This window comes from Rhodnius prolixus, unplaced genomic scaffold (genome assembly GCF_049639745.1).
Source record: "Rhodnius prolixus isolate KJV_2025 unplaced genomic scaffold, Rpr scaffold_3, whole genome shotgun sequence".
Lineage (NCBI taxonomy): Eukaryota > Metazoa > Arthropoda > Insecta > Hemiptera > Reduviidae > Rhodnius > Rhodnius prolixus.
In genome coordinates, this window is record NW_027411603.1 from 22,077,705 (window position 1) to 22,100,686 (window position 22,982).

General features: G+C 33.7%; 1 protein-coding gene across 2 annotated transcripts in view; it reads right to left on the reverse strand.

The window, feature by feature from the left end:
- Positions 1-22,982, reverse strand: part of pb (homeobox proposcipedia) — a 163,383-nt gene that overhangs the window by 135,143 nt on the left and 5,258 nt on the right. The window contains exons 1-2 of one of the 2 annotated variants that reach the window (XM_074124260.1): positions 7,900-8,138; positions 540-1,213 (exon numbers count right to left, since the gene is read on the reverse strand). In XM_074124260.1, coding sequence (XP_073980361.1) covers positions 540-1,068 — 529 coding nt within the window. In that variant the 5' untranslated portion in view covers positions 1,069-1,213; positions 7,900-8,138. Of the gene's footprint in view, positions 1-539; positions 1,214-7,899; positions 8,139-22,982 lie in introns of those variants that run through there. The other variant, XM_074124259.1, reaches the window with a different exon arrangement.

Genomic DNA, 22,982 nt, shown 5'->3' on the forward strand with positions numbered 1-22,982 from the left:
CCATTGTGCCGAGCTTTCGACCTAGGGACTAGGACATCTTCAGGGCTAATTGACACAATCAGTCCATGAGCAGACAAGACAGAAGACACACCAACCTTTAATGATGTAAAATAATACTGACATTGGCATTTAGTTTTTCATCCTATTGAAACAATGAATCAGTCACCAAAAACAATGAACATTAATAATAATTTCCCTTCTTAAGAACACTGTATTAACTCAAGAATGCTCTTTTGAGTAAATTTCTGAATACCAATTATTCGAACTTTCCAGCTATTTTATAGAATCGGCGGTACTTCGAGTGGTACTGGAGCATTTGGATTTTTGAATCGAAAATTAATATAGAAAAGTAAATAAAGTTTTACTGTTAAAGAGCGTAAATGCCACTGACGTCATATATATTTAAGTAAATTGGGCACGGAATGTACGCGGAAAATTCTTAAGATTACTACAGATGGCTCCACTGCGTACCTAAAATAGCAAAACATTCTCAAAATCCATCACTGAAGATCAAAAAAATTAAATAAATAGGCACTAACCTTGTTGGTTGCTCTTCCTTGCCGTCTTCTTCTCCTTCATCCAAGGATATTCTTGTACAGCTTGCTGTTGGTCCATTGGCTGCGGATAGGATGGTTGAGGCTGTCCAGGGCTAGGACTCATATCGCCGGCGGTCATGTGATGTGGCAATATGAACTCCGCCATGGACGGTTGCGAAGATATAAAACCAGATTCACCAGGTATCATGTCGCCCATGCCGGTGGCCGCTGCACTCACCGCGGACATCCAAAACCCTTGGTGCGACGGTACTGGCTGTTGATGTGGCGGTGGACCCGGTGGTACCACCACGCCCATCTCGTCCGGACCACCACCGGCTGGGTTACGACCAGCTTTTAATAGGTATTCTTCTTCTTCGCCTTCATCATCATCGTCGTCTGGTTCATGCTGTTGATCTACCACGTGCTCTTGTTGTTGTGTCTGCGGACCGTGCGGTTGCGGCTGCGGTTGCTGTTGTTGCTGGGAGGTCGGCTGTTGTGGTTGCTTGCCCCGCATCACTCCCACCTCACACATCAACTGATCCAGTCTGACCGCCGTTTCTGTTGATTTTTTATTCGCCCGTCGATCGCGACTATTTTCCTACTTACCAACGCCTCCACTCATTTCCGGCTGTTGGATTCGTCAAGTCCATCTATTGCTTGCATGAACACCAGCAAATCTGGAAAAATGAAATCACAAATGCATCAATTTGACTTTAAAATAATTTAACAAAACTTTGATAGATAAAGTAATAGAAATAGCTATTAAAATTCTAAACAAAATGATTTAGCAAAAACCAAATTCATCAGAGAACAAATAATGTGAACATTATTCAATAGCATTCAGTCGATGTTCTGTCAGTCATCGTGACTTGATCGTCCACCATTACTTTCACTTGGGCAAGTTCTCCTTTACTTTTTTATAGTAACAGAAAACATCAAAAAAGTGAGCATAAAATGAATTTATTGAGAGGTAATATCTTGACGAGTTCTGGCTGCATGTTTTAACTCAGCCCAAAAAAGCAAACTAGTTCCTCAATCACATCTATCTGCCTCAAACATAGAGTTTCATACTTTATCTTAAAACTCAAAATGAACCCCAACAAGATATCTTTTAAAGTAATCTGTAATCTCTAATAGAACGAATTAGAGTTTTATTGAATATTCTGTTTTGTAAAATTATCAGGCCTCCTATGATTCAACTGCTTCTGAGGTTTTATTCGTGAAATTAATTTTGGGTTGAACCGATGGAACTGATGAACTAAACGAATTCTTTGACTATCACTTAGCAAATGGACAATGATGAACATAACCAGGTTTATATGGATTTATCGATTATGATCGCAAAACTAATCAAGGAATAAATAGATTAAATTAAGTAAAAAAAGTAATAAGCTATAAACAATAAGCTATAAACAGGTATAAATCTTTGTTTTGGCATTTCATAACTTGGCCAAAAAGTCTCATAGAATCACACATACACGTCACCGGAAATCAGTGGTCAAAGGTAACTAAAATCTTCTCCTTTTTTTTTTCCAAATATCTTGTTTCCTTTGCTCTAAATGAAATTTAAAGTTATTGCAAAAATTGTAGAGCATAAAATTCTCTACAAATTTGGCTCTATGCAATTTTTCATACAATCAACCGTACTTAAGATATAGCGCGAAGAGTAGAAGCGGCTCAGCCCAATACCTATATAGCAACGTTGCGTTAACTGACTAACTCAGTAAATAGTAAGCTATATAAAATTGCAAAAATATTGAAAACATTTATAAAGTTGGGTAAAAAATACAAAAATTTATAATTTAAATACTATACTCTTATAATAATGCATTTTTCAATTTACTACTTAAAACATAAATATTAAAAGTACGTAAATTACCTAATTACCGAAACTAGTAATGTACTGAAATAAAAGTAAAAATTTAAAAAATAACCTTAAAAATGCAACAAAAAATAAATTTTGTATCCGGGGAACACAATGCTGAAGGAGCTAAGTGTATAATCATAGTAAAGAGGTGTGGCAAACGTCACAAAATTATTAAGATATTATCAGCCAATCAGAAAGAAGTACAGTAGCCATATTTTGTAAATATCAACTCTTAATACGCATTGGCTGATGTTTCCCTTACCGCTGCCCTATCCATTAAACATAGATTCTACTAAAAGCTCTTATACCATTATGTTCTACTGATACAAAAGTTGTATTTGACCTCGTTTTTTGACGGGAATTTGTGCCAATAACGTAATATCTCTGGATATTTTTATTTTCTACACATTATTCGTTCCAAAACCCTTAATTTTGGCCTTATAATGAACATAAATGTGTTCAATTTGTTTTTAGTACTTTAAGTTATTTAAAGTAATGAATTTCTTAAATTTTTAATATGTTTTCTAGACATTGCACCACACAGAAATTATTTAATCATTATCTTCTAATGCTTGTGTATATTAAATTATTTCATTTCAATCTTCAGTGAAACTTTCTATTTTAAAGTTTCTTAAATGTAATCCAACACGATCTAATCCAAACAAGAAACAATGATTTAAAAGTTAAAAGTAATGAAAATAAACTCAATAAAGAATAAAAAATTGTCACAGTGCTTTATTATAAATATATTTATTATAAAGCTTTCATACTAATTATTTTAAACAACTTTTATTGATTTCATTTATAAAGTTGGGTGAAAAATAAATAATTTATTAACTATACAAACTCTATAGTAATGCATCTCTCAGTTTACTTCTTAAAACTTAATGATTAAAAGTAAATTGACTACCGAAACTAGTAATGTACTAAAATAAAAATGAAAATTTTAAAAATTACCTTAAAAATGCAACAAAAAACAAATTTTGCATCCGGGGAACATAATGTTGAAGGAGCTAAGTGTAGAATCATAGTAAAGAGTTGTGGCAGGTCATGATATTATCAGCCAATCAGAAAGAAGTACAGTAGCCATATTATGTACACTTAATACGCATTGGTTGATGTTTCCCTTTCCACTGCCCCACACCCCTAAACTCAGATTCTTCTAAAAGCTCCTATACTATTATGTTCTACTGATACAAAAATTGCATTTTACCTTGTTTTTTGACTGGAATTTGGGCCAACAATCTAATTTTCTGGATAATTTTATTTCCTACACATTATTCGTTCCAAAACATTTAATTTTTGCCTTTTAATGAACATATGTGTGTTCAATTTGTTTTTAAGACTTTAAGGCAATGAATTTCATAAATTATTACACTATTTTATGTATTTCTTAATAAAAATAAATGATTTCATTTATAAAGTTGGGTAAAAAATTAAAAATTTACAATTGAAGTTCTAAATAATTTTTATATTTGTCTATGGTAATTTAAGAAAAAGGTTAAAGAAGAAAACAAAGCACATGTTCCATGCACTGACACAAGTACCAAATTTTGAACAACAAAAGATGGAATTTAATTGAAATTAAATGTTCTAGATTGTATGAAGCTTATTGTCAGAAAGTGGAGCTAAGATTGCTGGACGTCTGCTAAAGTTGCTGTAACTGAACGGGGATGTAGAGAAATGTCTGCTGTTACAGAGAGTACAGAACTCATCGCGCTCTCTTGATGTACACCTGCATCCACCTGGTAGTAATTAGAGAAGTTTATGCTCTATGCCACCCTAAACTACCTTTCTTATACAAAAGACTTCATATTTAGATGAGGTGCAGTTTAGATTTTGTTAATAATGCTTGGTACTACACTCGAAGAAAGAATTTTGCAATAACCAGAATCGCAAGCTGTCTTCCAGAATTACTTCATTTTAGAAACTTCAATTTCGTCTACATTTCTGCATTACTGTTGAGTGACCTCGTTAAGCCGAACTGAATGGTTTGGTACAAGATTTTGGTCCATCTCTATAGTTTTCAGTCGTTTCTCGAAAACCATTCGTACCGAGAATAGGCATTGTTGGTCTTAAATCCGAAGTTAAGTCAGTCACAGTACAGAATTTTAATGTTATTTAAGAAGACAACTTTTTTTCTTAGGGAGTTGTTTTACTATTGCTGTTATTAGTGAGTCGTAACCTGGTGATTTGTTAGAATATGAACTCCTTACTGAAATGAATAAATTATTGCTGAAGGTTAGGCTAGGATCCAGAGGTTCTCATACTTATTTCATCTACCAACCACTTTGAGAATCAATTATTTTCTAGCGCCCCTTAAAATTGTTAACTTTACTACATCTTAAAAAGCACAATCGCAATCATTACTTTAACTTAATTATAGCGTGCCATATGAGTCTTATCCTGTTTCTGAGTTCAAGCTTACATTTTAAATGCGACTGTTCTAATGAGAGCAATAAAAAACAACTTTATAAATAATATTTAGAAAAAACTTTTATTTTAATTAAAACAAACATTTCAATTTAAATTTTAAAACTAATCTAATGTGAAGGATGAATCTGATGATTTTTAACAAGTTCGTTAATATCAGACGCGAATTTACTCAAAAAAAACAACCTTAAGTCACCACGTTCGGTGACTCTTTTTGGTTAGCAGCGTTGCCACAGCACTAAATCCACGTTCACACAAATACGACGATGGAAATGCTATCAAAAATCCGTTGAAAAATCGACCACAATCCAGGTTACAATTGCGGGATTGGCTTTTGAAGCCAATTAACGGAAAAACGAAATAATCGATGTAGTGTACTAGGTAGGTTTCTATTTTGGTTTAAAATATTAGAAAAACACAAATCATCCATCGACCCCCATAAATCGCTTCATCAATAACCCCCTCTGGACCCTTTACCACCCCCTGTAGGCTTGCAGCGCTCCTAAGGGGGCGTTAACGCCCACTCTGAGAAAGACTGGGCTAGATGATAAAAAAAAAGTGAATTAATTCGATCTTTAAAAAGTAAAAATTGAAAAAACTAAAATAAGTTTTAATTTTTTACAAATTATTAATATTGATATTGTACTATACTTTGGAATTCATAACTGACGTAGGTTACATAACCTTACGTTAATTGTTTTCCTATTATCATATTCTTAAGTGATAATTAAGACATCAATAAGTTTTACACAATTTATTTACTTTAAAAAGTATTTTCATTATATATTCTTCACGATTATACGGAGTTTCACAAAATTGTGTTGTATTATCTATAATAAAAGAAAGTGAATTTAGAGTACGAAGCAGGTATGGTAAAAACACAATGTAATAATTAAATAATAATGTAATAAAATAATACTGCAGACCAATAATTTGTAATTTAAATCTATATTTATTATTAATGAATTGAATAATCCATAACATTTATGTTACATAGCCGTAACTCCTTCACGGGCAGCAAGAACCCGCTATATCCGCGTTGCAATCCATTATTCGCTAACCATTCAGCTAATACCTTCCTTAAAATAATATAGTTATACGTAGTTTAAAATACTTTTCACCAGACGTATCTTTAATTTCAATAAATATTAGCATAATCCTCAGTTTTTGTTTCTGTTACTCACATGATAACGCCCTGAGGAATGAATTAGTCGAACCGTTGACGAAAAGGCGGAGTTATTATTTATTTTGACCGAATCCTCGCTATTTCTATCCTAAATATTAGTACATATTTATCATAGAAGTAGGTATAAAATATTGGTAATGTAGTTTAAGTTGATATAATGTATTAACATAGTATAATGTATTCTGCTTATAGGCTAAAGATGGTTATATTAGGCCGAAGCATGTTCATAAACTGACTTAGAGGAGTTCCTCTTCGAATCTATACCAGTCTTTCTAGTCAAAGAACTTCATTCTACCTCAATGCATAGTGATTTATTGTATTGGGTTGTCCGGAAAATAATGAGTATTTTATGATTTCTTTAAAATACTCCTCCAAATTGTAATCTGTTTATGTTTGTTGGACTTTTGACTTTTATAAATAAAAAACACTTAATAATCCTCTTTGAAACAAAAATGTTTGTTACCTCTGTAACATTTTGCTACTTGGAAATAATTCAGTCTTTACTAAGATGTCAAAGCGTGATTTTCACATAATTTTGTTTTATTAATCTCAGACGGATCGGGTTAGAAATATCAACGGTGTCTGGGGCGAAGGAAGTATAAGTGAGAGTGCACTGTTCAACGGTGGTGCCAGAGATTTCGAGAGGGAGACTTGAGCCTTGAAGGCAAAGTAGGCCGTGGAAGAAGTTCTGCCCTTGATGACGATGTTCTCCGAGCTTAGGTGGAAGAAAATCCCAGAAAAACTGTTCCAGAGAACTGACAGAGAAACTGGAAGTCAACAAATCAACCGTCGATGACCATCTCAAGGCGATTTGGGAAGGTGAAAAAGCTTGAAAGTTTGGTTCCTCACACATTAAAAGAACCGCCAAATAGATCAGCGGTATGCAATTTGTGCTGTACTTCTTTGCCGAAACAACAGCGATCCTTTTCTGTCCAGAATTCTCAGGATCTTCTACGACAACTGCAGACACTGTGGACAGTGGCAGTGAAAAAAGCAGCACGACATTTTCCAAAGCCCCCAAATCATCAACAAAAAAAAGGTGATGGTTACTGTTTGGTGGTCTTCATTTGGTCTGATTCATTACAGCTTCTTGAATCCTGGCGAAACCATCAATGCAGAATCTTATTGTAATCAAATTGACGTAATGCATCAGAAATTGGCAATAATGAAGCCATCTTTAGTCAATCGAAAGGGGATTCCCATTCTGTTGCATGACAACGCTCGGCCACATATCTCACGTTTGACATCCCGAAAATTGTTGGAGCTTGGCTATGAGACTCTGCCACACCCGGCCGGCCCTACTCACCGGAACTCTCGCCTACTGATTACCATTCTTTTTTTAGACACCTGGACCGCTACTTTCAAAATACAAAATTTGCCAGGAAGAGGAAGAAACGGCCTCTCACCTGTTATTCGATTGCGTTGCAAGCGAGAGACTGTGCTACGACATCTTTGGTACCTTGAGAGCAAAGGAGATTATAGCGCAGAGGGAACTGGTAGGGAAAGCCCTCAACCTTCTTAGAAGGGAAGGTTTCATCTACTAGACTTAGGGGGAAGGCACAATAAGCCCCTAGTGGCTGCGGTGCCGTGGGGCGTAGGTCCCCGTCGTGCCCTTTAAAATCTAAATACAAAATTTATTGACCAAAGAACATTATAAAATGCGTTTTCTGAATTTATAAATTCTAAGGATACCAAATTCTATGCAGAGGGTATGGAAAAGTAACCCACACGTTGGCAGAAATGTATAGAAAGTAATGGAGAATATTTTGATTAATAAAAACAGTTATAAATCATTAATTTTTATTTTTTCCTTTTAAAACCATAATCCTGCATTATTTTCCGAACAACCCAATATAATTATTTAATAAATAATATACCTGTTGATGTTTTATATCCATAAGGCAGTAGAACTGTACACGCAATCAATACAAGAAACTCTTTTCAAATTTATAGACAACAACTGAACGGTCAAAAATATTACACAGAAAACTTTATTTTTGAAGCCACAATGAACACAAAAAAGACAAAAAACAAAAAATGAAACCAAATAGATCTAAGACTGTGCACAGAGTTACACAAGTTTTGTGACAACAGAGACTATAATCTGCTGCATAAAATGCTTTTTTACATGTTTTACGCCAACACACATAAACAAAAGAATAATAAAAAAAATAAATAAATAAATATATACTTTCAAGGGAAGGGGTAAAAGAAGGTGGAGTTGAAAAAAAAAAAAATTAAAAGAGTCGAAAAAGAAGAGGGAGATATATCTGAAAAGAGTGCGACACCGTGAAAGAAACTCGCCCTGCGTGGGAGCAAGAGAGAGGCATAGATGGTCGGATGGGTGCGTGGGACAGAAATAGAATGAGCCGACTTGATGGGAGGGACCACGTGACCAAAGTTCTGGCCAATCCAAGAGCAAGGCTGGGGCTACCACCTCCAAACCAACCTACAAAACTTATGTCTCACTCTAACGTTAACTTTCATCAACGCACTCTCTCCTTCTCCATTATTTTTATTATTTTTTTGTTTAACCTTTTTTCAGGAATTCCTGTTCTAGGCCCTCCCGAACTCTTAACCAATCCCACAACTCGATTCTTTTTATGGAAACTCGCTTATAAAACGTGTCTTAAGCTTAATTTTAAACTGATAAATCTACAAAGTTGGAAGTAAATAATTCATTTTTTTTCCTTGTTTTCGTTTTGTTTCAAATATCCTGTTCTGAACAAAGACAAAATTTAGTTTCATGTTTTATGATAATCAAGAAAAATAAAATTGACTTTGGATTTCAAATAATAATAATTCAATTCACCAAAAGAAGAAGTACTTGACAAAATGTCGATAAAATAATACCAACTTTTAATTAAAAAGTTCCCTTAAGGCGGGGCTTAAATGTACAACTACCAATTAGGTATCTCGTTTTGGTCGAGGGCGGAACCTCATACTTTGTTGTAAACAATTTTTTCTTACAAAATAAAAAGTAGCTAATGCGGGATTCGAACTGGCGATCTCCAACGCTTAAAAGCCACGTTCCTAACCACTAGACTAGCGTTTCCCAATCTGTGGTAAGCGAGTTGCTGGTTGGTGGAACGCGAAAAATAATCAATAATGGCGAACATAAAAAATTTTAAAAAAATGAAAGCATCAAAATATCATAGAAACGTTTTTTCCAATAATACATAAAAATTGTTTTCCTTAATTATACATATATAATATAGTATAGTATAATATAACAGTGAAGTTGTTATTATGTACAGCAATAAGGTTAGTTTGTCTCAAGACGTACTAGAAAATATAATAGCACATTTAACAGGATTAAAATTGTCTTTCATGGAGTATTTTCCCAAAACCCGAAAACACAAATGATAATTGGATTTCAACCCCCTTCTATAAAGAAAATTTAGGAAAAGCTGTATCATTATCGATAAAAGATAAAGAACATTTAATAGAATTTTCATGAGACAGAACTTAAATGATAACTATGTAAAGATCTGCTTAAAGAGACTGATTGTAATGAGTAAGCTCTATCCAAGCAACATTACTCGTAAATTTAATTGGTACTTTCAGGTAGTTGAATGCTTAAAAGAAATTAATTTAGAAGATTTGGGCACAAATATAATAATTCTAAAGAAGAACTTTGTAAATTAATTAATAATTTTGAAGAGAAAGATATGTGCGCGATTTTTAATTATTTAAAAAAAGTTTTAAAACTAAGATCTTACACTTTACAAAGTTTATAAAGTGAACATGAACTTGAACTCCTTTGTAACAGATACATTGTATCTCTATACAAATAAAGATAATAATAATAGTAAAATAACACATTCGGAATAACAAATTTCTCGAAATACAATTATTTTTAGGAAGTGCTACAATCTTTACCATGATGTACTACCAAGTGGTACGCGAGCCAAACAAGGTTGGGAAACGCTGCACTAGACCCACAAAAACCAACATTCACACCAATAAATACAACAAATTAATAGCATCCGTGGCCATAGAATGGTAAACGATTCATGACCTTCCAAAATATTCAAGAGTAATGATAAATGTACGTATTCAAATTTGAGTTACCTTCACAACATAGCTGTTTGAATATAAAATGTTTTGATAAATTGGCCTAACTTCTAAGATGCTTTCTTACATTCCAATAGATATAATACGAGTAGTAATAGTGGACACATTCCAAAAAACAATTCATTCTCAAATTGTGAATTAGCTGAGAAATTTTGTATTATAAATAACTTTTAATATGATTTTATTTAATAAAATTATGTACTGATTATTCCCCACAATCAGGAATGCGTAGGTAGTAAAATCATTCTTATTTTTCTGCTTCAACTCAGAAGTGTAGAGGATTTAGATAAGAAGAGTCATTCCTCTATATTCTTTGTCTTTGTTCTGGTCCATTCTTGCTTCTTTCTGTACAAAAAAGACTCTTAGGATTTCCTCCCAGATCTTTCTTCTTATTCCGATCGTTCATCAGTCCGAGTTCTCTTCTCGAATGCTCTACTGGACTCACTAGTTTTACCCATCCAGTTTACATGTCCAAACCATCTAAGTTCGTCGCTTTTTTTAATGATTCCTATAGGGAGCTCAATGGTTTTGCAGAAGTGACTAAACTTCTTTTTAATTCTCGTAAAATCGTGTTTCAGTTTCCAGGTTGCAATTTTTATCTTTTTCTCTTTAAAAGCCCAAGCTGGGCCACTGCAAATATCGACCGTTATCTCCTAATTTATTTCATTTGTGCCAAAAAATGTCAATTAATTAAATATTTTTTTTTTTTTTTTTTTTTTAGGGGCGGTCCCCGAGCGCTAGCTCATACCCGCCCCACGTATACACTCCTCCATTAAATATTTAGATTAAAAGAAGTAACCTCAATTCCAGATTGATTTATTTGTAGGTAACTACCTATTGAAACGAGTAAAAGATGTTTTTCATTTAGCCACTTCATTTTACATTTCTCAAATAGTTTCTGGTGTTCACTTCTTTTTCATTGATTAACAATAATCAAGCTAAACAATAGTCTGATTAAACCTACAATCAATTGTACTCGGTTTAAATCTCTTGCAGAAGAGCAGTCTACATGTCTTTTTCGAATTGTACAGTTTCATTAAAACTTGATTCAATCGGCTGAATGGAACCCGCTTTAAGTGCCCAAGTTTTGCTTCCGTAAGTCAGGCGCCGGAAGAAATATCGAAGTTATGCCCTCATTTTAGTATTTTTTAGATCTCATTTTTGCTTTTTTTTAAAAAAAAAAAAATAAGAAGTTAATTTATTAAATATTTAGATTAAAACAAAACAAATCTAATAGCCAGATTGTTTTAATTTTCAGGCAAAAAAACTGCTGCAAATATTCAGAGATATTTTCGCCTGACTTTAGCAATATTAATGTACGTTTTTGCACAATCATCTGTATAAACTTCACTTAACTGAGGACGGTTTAAATCTTTTGCAAAAGAACATCTACATTTTTTCTTTTTCGATAAAAAAGTTTTTCAAAGACGCGTTTGGTTGAAACCTTTATTACTAGCGTTTACCTTCTTTTTTTTGGCTATAACTTATCGATCTAAATAATCGTCTGAATAACCTACAATCGATGGTATTTGGTTTAAATCAGTCAGTACAGAAAAACAGTCAGTATTTCTTTTTCAAGAGAAATGTTTTTCTAATATATTTCCTCATATCGTGTAGTGATAGTTACGATTCAATAAAACACAATCAATCCCATTCAAATCATCTCTCCTAGCATCTTCGGACGTATCCAATTGCTTGTATTACCCAAGTGAATTTAAAACAAAATAACAATTTGTAGTTACAAATTTAAGCACTAATATTTAAGATTTATATAGCTTTAATTATTTGTTCAAGTTCAATTCGATATTGTTTCTCAAATGAAAGTTTAATTTTAAAAAAAGAATGCTGTTAATATCTTACACATCACCAAGAGAATGTAAAGGAAATATTTTTAATAAAAAAAAGAGTCTGTATAACTTATAGAATTTCGGATTACAAAAAGAGAAGTTAATCATTAACCATATCATCAGTATTACTTAATAAATAATAGGCTATTACATCTAATTACTTAATTCACAAAACATGGTGAAGATGAAAATTAAAGGATCAATATCCTGTGAAATAACAGGACAATGAACATGTTTAAGTAGACTACAGTAGAAACTATACAAGTTTAACCATGCGACAGACGATAAATAGTTTAAAAATCCTGTGGTCCAAATTACAAGTTTCGAAAGACGAACATTATTAGTAAATCATCTTCCAATTTAGTCGTCAATAGTAATGTTTAAAATATTCAGTACTTTTCTTGTTCTCCTCTATTGTTTTGTAAAACTGTTTGAAAATAGCCTTTAATACGATTAAGAAAAAGTATCATTAATTCTTGTTGGTAAATTTGTAGGTACATGGCAATTTCCTTCGATCAATAAAATGCCACTTTTAAGATTAAGTGCTAATGGAGTTCACATAGGTAGCAATCTGATAACCCAGTTGATGAGTGTTACTCTATTTTACGCAGAAATGTATCGACTTCTTCGGTCATTAAACTCTTGAATAATTTTTCAATCTAAGATCACTTGAGCAGCAGGATGGACGTTATTATTATAAATTTTCAAATATATTTGCACTTATCCAATAAATTAAGCACTACTTTCTACAGTTTAGAGTAGTAGAATGTCAAGAAACCACCCCTTGACCAACTAAAATAGACTCACACCGTGATACTGCATCCATTATCCCCGTCTGATGAAATTCTTTTACATTTTTGATTGTCATCCTAACTATGTCGCAAAATAGCCACCTAAGATCCTTTCATTACAGACACAAAAGAATTGAACAGGTCCATTTCTCACTATCTCTTCTAGCTGCAGGTTTTTCCATCCTTTTCCCCAACATATTTTTTTCCTTGTCCTATCTCAAGAGTCTCCTTAGCTGTTTTGAATTTGTGAATATACTCTGCATTCTTTTTTTGCACATATTTTTGTGATAAAGTTTACTTCCATCTATCAGGGAACCTTTTGAAGAGCCAAGAAAGAGTTTTAAACTTTCAAATCTGATCATAATGGAATCGATGTTCCTTTTCAGCTTCCAATCGAACTACCTGAACCACTGTACAGGCCATACTTTCTATCCTGCGCACCACAATTTGTATGATGTCAAACAAACCTTAAAATAGTTTGTGAATGATCGGATGGTAATAAAAATATGATTTTGTATTGGCAGAATCAGATGTACGAGGTGTGGCTACTAAATAACGAGACTATTGCTATAAAACATTTTATTTTGAATTTATACATATTTAGTTATTATCACCTTCAATGTACACCCCTCCCCTATCCCTACAACGCTCCATGCGAATTTACCATTGTTCGAAACAGTGCTGGAAGTCTTTTCTTTGAGCACCTGCATGACGCGTGCCGCTTTTTCTTTCACAGCTTCAACGGACTGAAATTGTGTTCCTTTTAATGCAGATTTGACTTTGGGGAACAGATAAAAGTCACATGGGGCCAGGTCAGGCGAATAAGGCGGATGGCCTAAAACTGGGATGTTGTACTTGGCTAGAAACGTCTTGATAGACAATGCAGTGGGAGCTGGCGCGTTGTCTTGATGGAGAACTCATGACTGGTTCTTCCACAAATCGGGTTGTTTTTTCCTTAATCTTTCACGGAGTTGAGCAAGCACCTCACGGTAGTAATGTTGATTAATTATAATCGATATTTTCATCCGTTTTGGACGTGGGAGGCCATCTTGGAAACGCTTGAACCAATTAAAAACTCGCGCAGGTGATCAACATTCATCGCCATAAACTTCTTTTAATAAAAGATAAGTTTCAGTAGCGGTTTTACCAAGTATCATGTGAAATTTCACAATACAATTCGTTGCTCTACTACATGTGTAGTATCATGTTTTCGGCAAAACGAAACTAACACCTCTTACGCAAACGACGGTTCTTCTGTAGCAGCATCAGTCTCGACATTTAATAGCCACACCTCGTAAAGCTGAGAATTTAAAATGGGAATTCCGAAATTAGGTATATATCATTTTAAAATGATAAAAACTCAAGTTAGACAGAGATAATTATGTTTTTTTAGGGATAATTAAGGAGAGAGAAGGAAATATTTACCCAACAACCTTCATGTTTTTTTACCAGTAGGCTAGCTAAAGAGAAATGAAGTAGCTTGTTCAAAATGCTGGCGCAGGAGTCTAACATCAACAATGTTAGCTCAACATTATGTACAATTTCATGCATGTAAATCGCTCATCCGCACGGGGCTAAATACAAAGTATTTCAAGCAATCATATTGCTAAAAACTCCAATTTCGAGCACAAATAAATCCAGACTAGAGTAAGATTATCAAAAAGAATATCCTACATAAAAAAGAACTTAATATTATTCTTTATTTTTGGGAATAACCAGTACGCTAACAGCTTCTATTCTTTGATTTCCAGATATCCGAAGAGGATGTTAGAATTGCACAGACATGAAGGTATTGTATTAATTAATATAAGAACAGTTCCAATAGATGGGCAATAATTGAACAGTGATATTACAAAAATAGAAGCCTAGCAAGCAATAAACCTGTGTTTCAAATTGTAAATTTTTTCTCTACAGTTCAACTTGCAAATAACAATAATCAGAATAAGATGAATCTTTCTTAGAACTAGTGGTAGAATACTCTAACCCAAGTCTTCTTGAGCTGTTCTGTCTCAGGTTGAATTTACCACAGGGATGACTCATTAAAATTGTTGAAAGGAGAAAAAATTTAATGACAGGAATCTATAATAATTGGTTAAATCCTCTCTTTAAATTGTTGTAACAAAAATCTTCGTAGTCCTAGATAAATCGATTAAAGATCAGTGGTCGACGTAATATTTTCTGTTCTTTGAATTATCTTTCTGATAACAGAATTTAGGTCACTTTATTTTTAAAATGAACATTTACTACTACTTACTAGTTTAGCCATTTCTTTAAAAAGCTTTTTGTTAACTTATTTTTTTGAACATGTAAAGAGCAATTTCTCGGTACTGAATTTAAGGCCTATTAGAAACCTTTTTCAACGAACGTTTTACATAATAAGTAAAGTAAGTAAGTAAAGTAATCGCCTATTTTTTCAGGCGGGGCTTAACGTCCAACTACCATTTACTGGGTGTCGTGGACGGAGGCGACTAGCAAACTTACTTTACTATTTCTCATTTAACCATTAAATAAAATCCAAGGCCTAAAGACCGGGAATCGAACCCAGTACCACAATGCATATTAGCTTTGCAGGTCTCGCCGCTTAACCCGCTCGGCTACCGTGGTGCCTCGTTTTACATAATATAAAATTATGATTTTGTTTTTAACGTACTTGAAAGATACAGGTCAACTTTTAAGCATAATATTCACTTGAACTGAAAGAAGTGTAGAATGATTTGACTCATTACTTTACCCTTTCTAAACCGATTCACCTAATGCATATAATAAATTAACCGTAAATCTTTAAAATTAAAGAAATAAATAAAATAAAGTATATCGAAGAAAAGTTATTTATTTAAGAAAAATATTATTTTGTTGGCAATCATTACCAAAACACTTTGAAAGGAAGACGATATACGAGGGTCGTTTGAAAAGTCCGTGCAAAAATAAAAACTACTTAATTTTTGGGGGTAAACCTTTTTTATTTTTCAACATAGTCTCCTTTTAGGCTTATACACTTCGTCCAACGCTGCTCTAGTTTGTTGATCCCTTCCGAATAATAGGATTTGTCCGAGTCTGAAAAATAGCCATTCGTTTCTGCAATCACCTCCTCGTTTGAATAAAATCTTTTTCCCGCCAGCCATTTCTTCATATTGGGGAACAAATAGTAGTCCGATGGAGCCAAGTCTGGAGAATAGGGGGGATGTGAAACGAGTTGGAACCCTATTTCCATTAATTTTGCGACCACAACTGCTGAGGTGTGAGCTGGTGCGTTGTCGTGATGGAAAAGGACTTTTTTGTGGGCCAATCGTGGGCGTTTTTCTTGCAGCTCGGTTTTCAAACGGTCCAATAACGATGAATAATATGCACCTGTAATAGTTTTACCCTTTTCCAGATAGTCGATGAGGATTATTCCTTGCGAATCCCAAAAGACAGTCGCCATAATCTTTCCGGCCGAAGGAACGGTCTTCGCCTTTTTTGGCGCAGATTCCCCCTTGGTAACCCATTGTTTAGATTGTTCTTTGGTCTCAGGAGTGTAGTTCTTTAGTCTCCTGAGGCATTTTGCCTTTCATAAAGTAGTGTTTAATCAACACACGAAATTCTTTTTCGTCCATTTTTTTTGAAAATCACTCGACTTCCTCGATTCAAACGAATGCCAAACACAAAGAAATAGACCGATCTGGCTGAAACTTGGTGTGTGTTCTTCCAAGAAATGCTACTAACTAAACATAACCTCGATACGCGCCAGTAGTGCTATCTCTCTGACTTTGCACGGACTTTTCAAACGACCCTCGCATAACAAATAACTATAACTGCCACAATTTTAAAAATAATATTTTTGATTTACGGTTTGATATTTCACAATTCCAAGTCCTGTCTTTAGCAATAACCCTGTTGAGTAATTTTTTGTTTATACAATCATTCCTCTAACACCAGCTAATGTCCAAAAACTGTAAGTTAAAAAACAAATAAAGAGAATTTTTATTTACATAACTTTGTAACAGTTTTTAGAAAAATGTTTTCATATTTTTGCTTTCAAGAAATTTGTAATGGTGATGAAGCATTTATAATTTAAGTAAGTTTATATAAATGTTTTGCAGTTTTATATTATATAATTCTCTTTTTCAAATTAATAAAATAAAATCATTTGAAAATTTATGTTCTAGCGCGGACGTTCACTTACGTAGTTCAATTTATCGTGAAATTTGTAAGGCGAATAAAATGATTAAAGAAACCAGCGGAGGCGCCACGGTAGCCGAGCGGTTAGAGGCGAGACTTGCGAAGCTATTATGCATTGTGGTACTGGGTTCGATTCCCGGTCTTGGCCTTGGATTTTATTTAATGGTTAAATGAGAAATAATAAAGTACGTTTGCTCTAGTGGTAGTTGGACGTTAAGCCCCGCCTGAAAAAATAGGAGATTACTTTACTTTACTAAAGAAACCAGCGAGGTTTTAAAAAGCTACAACATTAATCTGAATTAAAGATAGAGGGAATTAAGAGAAGGAATACTAAAATCTTTATTGGAACTCCAGCAAGTCAAAATGTAGAAAAAATGCAGCGCTTTTGGTAAGATCTGTTCCTGGGTGCCTCCTGCATTACCACTCTTCTTCAGTTCAAGAAGAACAGGAGTTGATTGAACTTTAGGAAAGCAAAGACAAATAGCGCCCACTTACAGACATTTAAATTATTGAATACAAATATATTGCTTAAAAAGTTTGTAAAGTGAAATGTAAAGCAATTCATTTTTAAGCGGTAATCAATACAAACACCGTAAAGTAAACCACACAATTATATCTGACATAATTAATTATTAAAATTGTGTAACCACAAATTGGTAACCAACGTTTTGGTCGATTCATTGTGTAGAGCAAGATGATTGACTCATCTAGCCGACAGAAGTTCGGGTGGGTCAAGTCGCCCGAGGTAAATGATATTTTGGATGGTACTGTATAAGGAAGATCATTTTTCTTTTGATTAGATGTTTAAACAGACAGATATATCTACAAATTATATCTTATTAACATAATTTTAACGTAAGAACTGGAACTGTTTTGTTAATCATTTGCTTTGTGTGTTTGTTACCTTCACTTTCACTAATTCTGTAATCGTGATCAGGAGCAGTTTTAACCGGGAATTTTGTGTTTTAGAATAGTTTGGGAATCCGTCTGGCTGTTGGTTAATGTAATTGGTTGGGTTCTTGGAACATTGAACCAACAAGGAAACCTGGAAACTTTATTTAAATTCATTTCTCCAGGACGTTTCTTGGAAATAGCGTTGGTTGGGGTTCGCTCTAAAGTACCATAATACCTTTTATTTTTTCAGTTTGAAGAGAAAACCGTAAGTTGGGTAACAATGGGCAATATTATGATGGTACATTAGACTAGTTTTTAGTTCGATATATGTGCTTCGATTAAGAAATCTTTTTTATTTCATTTATTTATTTACAACCTGTACATATACATCAAGTAAATGTGTTCTTAATTGAGTTATGCACAGATTGTAGGCTGAATCCAGGAGGATCCAGCGCCACAATCGGGAAGGCATGCTAAGAGGGACTAGCCAATGCTGGAACTCTCTAGAGGTTGGAAGGAAGTTTAGGAAATTGGTATAAAGTTGCGGGGCCAACGTTGTTTCAGGCGTCGTGGAGGATGGTCGGGATGGGTTGTTGTGGATAAGGCTTGTGCTGTGGGATTAGGATGTATGATTAGGATATTATGGAAATTAAGGAAGCCGAGAATGGATTAGATCATTGACAAAACGGGATATTGAGGTTTGTTAAATTGGATACATAATAAGGAGCGTTGACGATATGCCGAAGGACTTTAGATTGAAAGGATTGGATTCTTTGGATGCTGGAAGGTTTCGCAGAGCCCCACAGCTAAGCTCTTAGTAGTGTCTTGTATCTTTTTAAAATTATTTGTTTCAAATCTAAAGATAACTCAATCAAACAGTATGCTCAAGCATCAGTTCTAAACTTAATTCGAACTTATTCAGTTTCCATAATTTTTTTAAATTCAGTTACCAGTGGTTTTATGTAGGCTTCCGCTTGGCGCGGCTCGTTAGAATCTTACCCTACGCCCGTTTCTTTTTTGGGCGATTCGTTATAATCTGGCTGCAACCACCTCAGGTTCACGCTAGCTCCTGTTTCTTCACTACGATAAGTTCATTTTGTGCAAAGATGTTTTCAGTATGAAGATAATTTTATATTGATTATTCTGATAAAACGTGCCAGTACTTCAGACTAATTATTAGCTTAAATATTACAATATGATAAAAAAATCACTGCCAGATTCAGTCATGATAAACTTTATTATGCCGAGCTTTCGACCTAGGGACTAGGTCATCTTCAGGGGTAATTGACATTGTAATATTTTACAACATTAAAGGGTTGGTGTGACTTCTGTCTTGTCTGCTCATAGACTCAGTCCATACAGACCCCCCAACCTTTAATGATGTAAAATATTACATTGTCAATTAGCCCTGAAGATGACCTAGTCATAAAATATGACTGAAATGGCAGTTATTTTTTCATCCTATTGAAAAAAATGAATCAGTCACCAAAAATTATGAACAGTAACTTAAATAAGCAAGTAAGTAATCGCCTATTTTTTTCAGGCGGACTTTACGTCCAACTACCAATTAGGTGTCGAGGACGGAGGCGACCAGCAAACATATTTTACTGTAAATTTCTTTTATTAACCATTAAATAAAATCCAAGGCCTAAGACCGGGAATCGAACCCAGTACCACAATGCATATTAGCTTCACAGGTCTCGCCTCTAACCGCTCGGTTACTGTGGCGCCTCAGCAACTTAAATATCACGTTTATTTAAATCATTTACCTATTTTGGTCAAAATTACCGTTTTTCTTGCGCATATATTTATATTATTGGACACAAATGCTTGCAATTAAAGCTTCGAGAGAGACTTAAACGACTTAAACGTGATAATGAAATAATATTGAAGAAAGATAACAGCAGGGCCTAAAAGAAAACTATGTTCAACATTTAAAAAATTGGTAACAGACAAAATATAAAAGCAAGAAATGCAACAAGTCTGAAATATGCTCGCGCATATTGTAAGTTATTGTAGAATGTGTAGCTATCTAAGAATTAATAGAAAATAAATAATAAATAATAAAAATGTATCAACATTCTACCAGTACAAAATTATTTATTTTAAGGATATTAACGTTTCGTTTCATTGTTCCGCTTGCGTTACTTGTTTCGTACAAACTTTTATTTAAAATATCATTCTAAAAACAATTGATGCGATCAATTTCATACACCGCCACGGACGGAAAGTTAAGCCAGTGGCAATGATTTTTAGAATATAGAGATCACAGTGGACTCGTATTTATCCTAGAAAGAAAACAGATAAACTAAAGATAATTTTATTATGAGAAGGGCAATCTTGAAAGTAGATATATCATAAGGAGACTTGCACAACATTTAGGTAATTGACGTATTGATTAATGACTGGCTGCAAGTATCATGTAAATATTATGTCAGTAGAGTATTAAAACAAGAGACTAGTTGGTACGCTAGGAAATTTGTCAGATTTTAAAATTTCATTTAAAGACACGTAAATGTGTAGTCAATTTCTTGCTTCTTTTATTATTTGTTTTTCCTCTCTTGTCTATTCAATATGGCAGATGGATAAAAGAAAAGACAGATCGAGTAGGGGAAGGAAAAAAAATAAGTCGAAGAAGACAACAGTCTATAACGTTACTACAGATACTTCCGACAGATGATCAGTCATTGAAGGTGTTGGCAGATCAACGGCTCTCAGCCGACTCTTGTTGGGAAGACAGGAGGTGATTGAAGGTAACTGGGTCAAAAAATTCTTTGTATACTTTGTCGGCACCGAAGATTATTGCTTGGAAAAGAAAATGTTTCCTTCCTTTCTGTTTCGTTATTGTTGGATTAATTTTAGGGAAATTGTTATGTTTGGATTATTAGCCTAAATGACGGCCTAGGAACCCAATTCCGCCTAGGCTTAGGGATAAATTAGCCCTCTAAGATCTATATAATTAAAAATAAAAGAACAGAAAAATTACAAGAACAAATAAGTTTAAAAAATATTAGCCAAAATTATGCAATTAAGTACCATAACTCTAACAAATGAAAACTAAGAAAACATTACATGAATTATTTTGATAAATACACAAAATAATTAAGTAATTATATTCACTTTTCGTCACTTTTCATGTCTTGAGTGATGCAAAATCGTCAGTATATATGATAAATAACAATTTAATTATATAGCTAAATCTTTCTACATCATAAAGTAGCCATATTGCAAATTTACTTCAAACATCTCGTTATAGCAACTTCTAAATCAGTATAAGATAGTACTAATCCATAATCTTGAATCGTTTGTAACTTAAAACTAAATTATCTAAAGCAAAAATGACGCTGAATACAGTTTGGCATCAATTCATTGAAAATAAGAATATTACGTACTCCGCAAAAATCCGTATTTTTAATACTGTTAGTAGATCCGTGATCTGTTATGGAGCTCAGGTCTGGGGATGGAGGAGATTCGATGACGTTGAAAGACTTTTATATTTTTTCATTAAAAAATTATTCAGCTGTCCTAAACACACACCATCTGCATTAATACATTTTGAAACTAAATTACCACCCATCTTTCTCTATACAATGAAATTACATTATAAATATCTTATCAGAACACTAGAACTCCCAGAAAACAGATACCCTAAAATTTTGGCCAAGGAAATAATTAAAAAAAATATCATATGGTTTTCAGAAATTAAAGAGTATGTTCAAAAATTTAATCTTGACACCAACTTAAATTTGGATAATTGTACTAATATTGTTTTGTGGAAAAATACACTTAAAGTTATCACTGAATCTTTGACTTGTGATCCAATCGAAGTTATATAATATTACTTCCTATCCACTTTATAAAGAGCTGGAATATAATCTGGGAAACAATGTTTATATCAGAGATGACCAACCCCTCTATATGTTGAGATGGATATTTAAAATTAGAGGTGATCTTATACCGTTGAACTGCAGGTTTTACAAGAATAGCGGCCTGGAATGTACTCTATGTGACCTGAAAGAGAATGAGGACTTATACCATTTTCTGGCTGTTTTGTCCAGCATTGGGTGAACTTCGCCAGATTTGGTTTGGCTCCTCGACTCTTTCTAGAGACCGTCTGGTAGAGTGCCTGAATGGTAAAGATTGGGTGGCGCTAGTAAATTACTGTATTGCGGCTTATGCTCGCCGAATATAGATTGGAATTAATATTGATCACATAATTGTGATTGAGCGCGCTCTATTTGAAATATGAAATGAAATGTGTGTTAGTCATCACTTGTTGGAAAAATTATGTAAAATAAAAAAATAAATAATAGTAATAACAATAATAATAAAATAAATGAAAAAATAAATAAATATGTATATACATATTCTGTTGTATAATAGTAAATATTTTGGTTGCTTTTTTGTGAAACAGGCTCCACGGACGGTCAATGGCCATGTAGTTGTCTTATAGAAAGGTATTCTTGCTTTGTATTGTATTTACTACAAAAAGTATTTTTATGTTAATTTTATTTTAAATAAAGACTTTTTCTTCTTCTAGTACTAATCCATAATCTTGAATCGTTTGTAACAATATCCTAGCTTGATTCTGCTTTGATGTAAACGAACGAGCAAGTAAACTCGAGGCCTAAGTAGACAGATCGTTTTGCTGGCGGAATTTCAGATCAACGTTTGAAATTTTTAGTTTTCACGCTGTTTTAATAATTAAAATTGCTTTGTTGGGAAAAAATACGTTATTTATTGTTGAGGTTACTTTTTCCTTCACATTTTTTCTCTTTATTGTTAATTATTTTACATCAATTTGTTTAGAACTTTTCTTAGATCTCATTTAAGGCGATTGCCTCGCTCGACTCAACGGAACCCGAATGTAAAATAATGTTTAAACAGTAAAAATAGTTTTTTAATTGTTAATTTCAGTTCACTAACTTCAGAGCGAAGCCTGCGATCACCAATGGTTTGCAATACAGAGACGTGTACCGAATTAGGATGCTCACCGTATTTAACAGAAGGAATATAGGAGAGAAAAGTGGCCATGAATCTTTTATAGTACCGTGGAAATTGTACTTGGAACGCACAGTTAAAAGCTAGCATTCCCCTGCACGGAAAGAGAAGATGTTCTTTCTAGGATACACAGCCTCATGCCTGGTTATCTGATGTCACAGGACTCATCTCCTATTATCAAGTGTGGCCGAG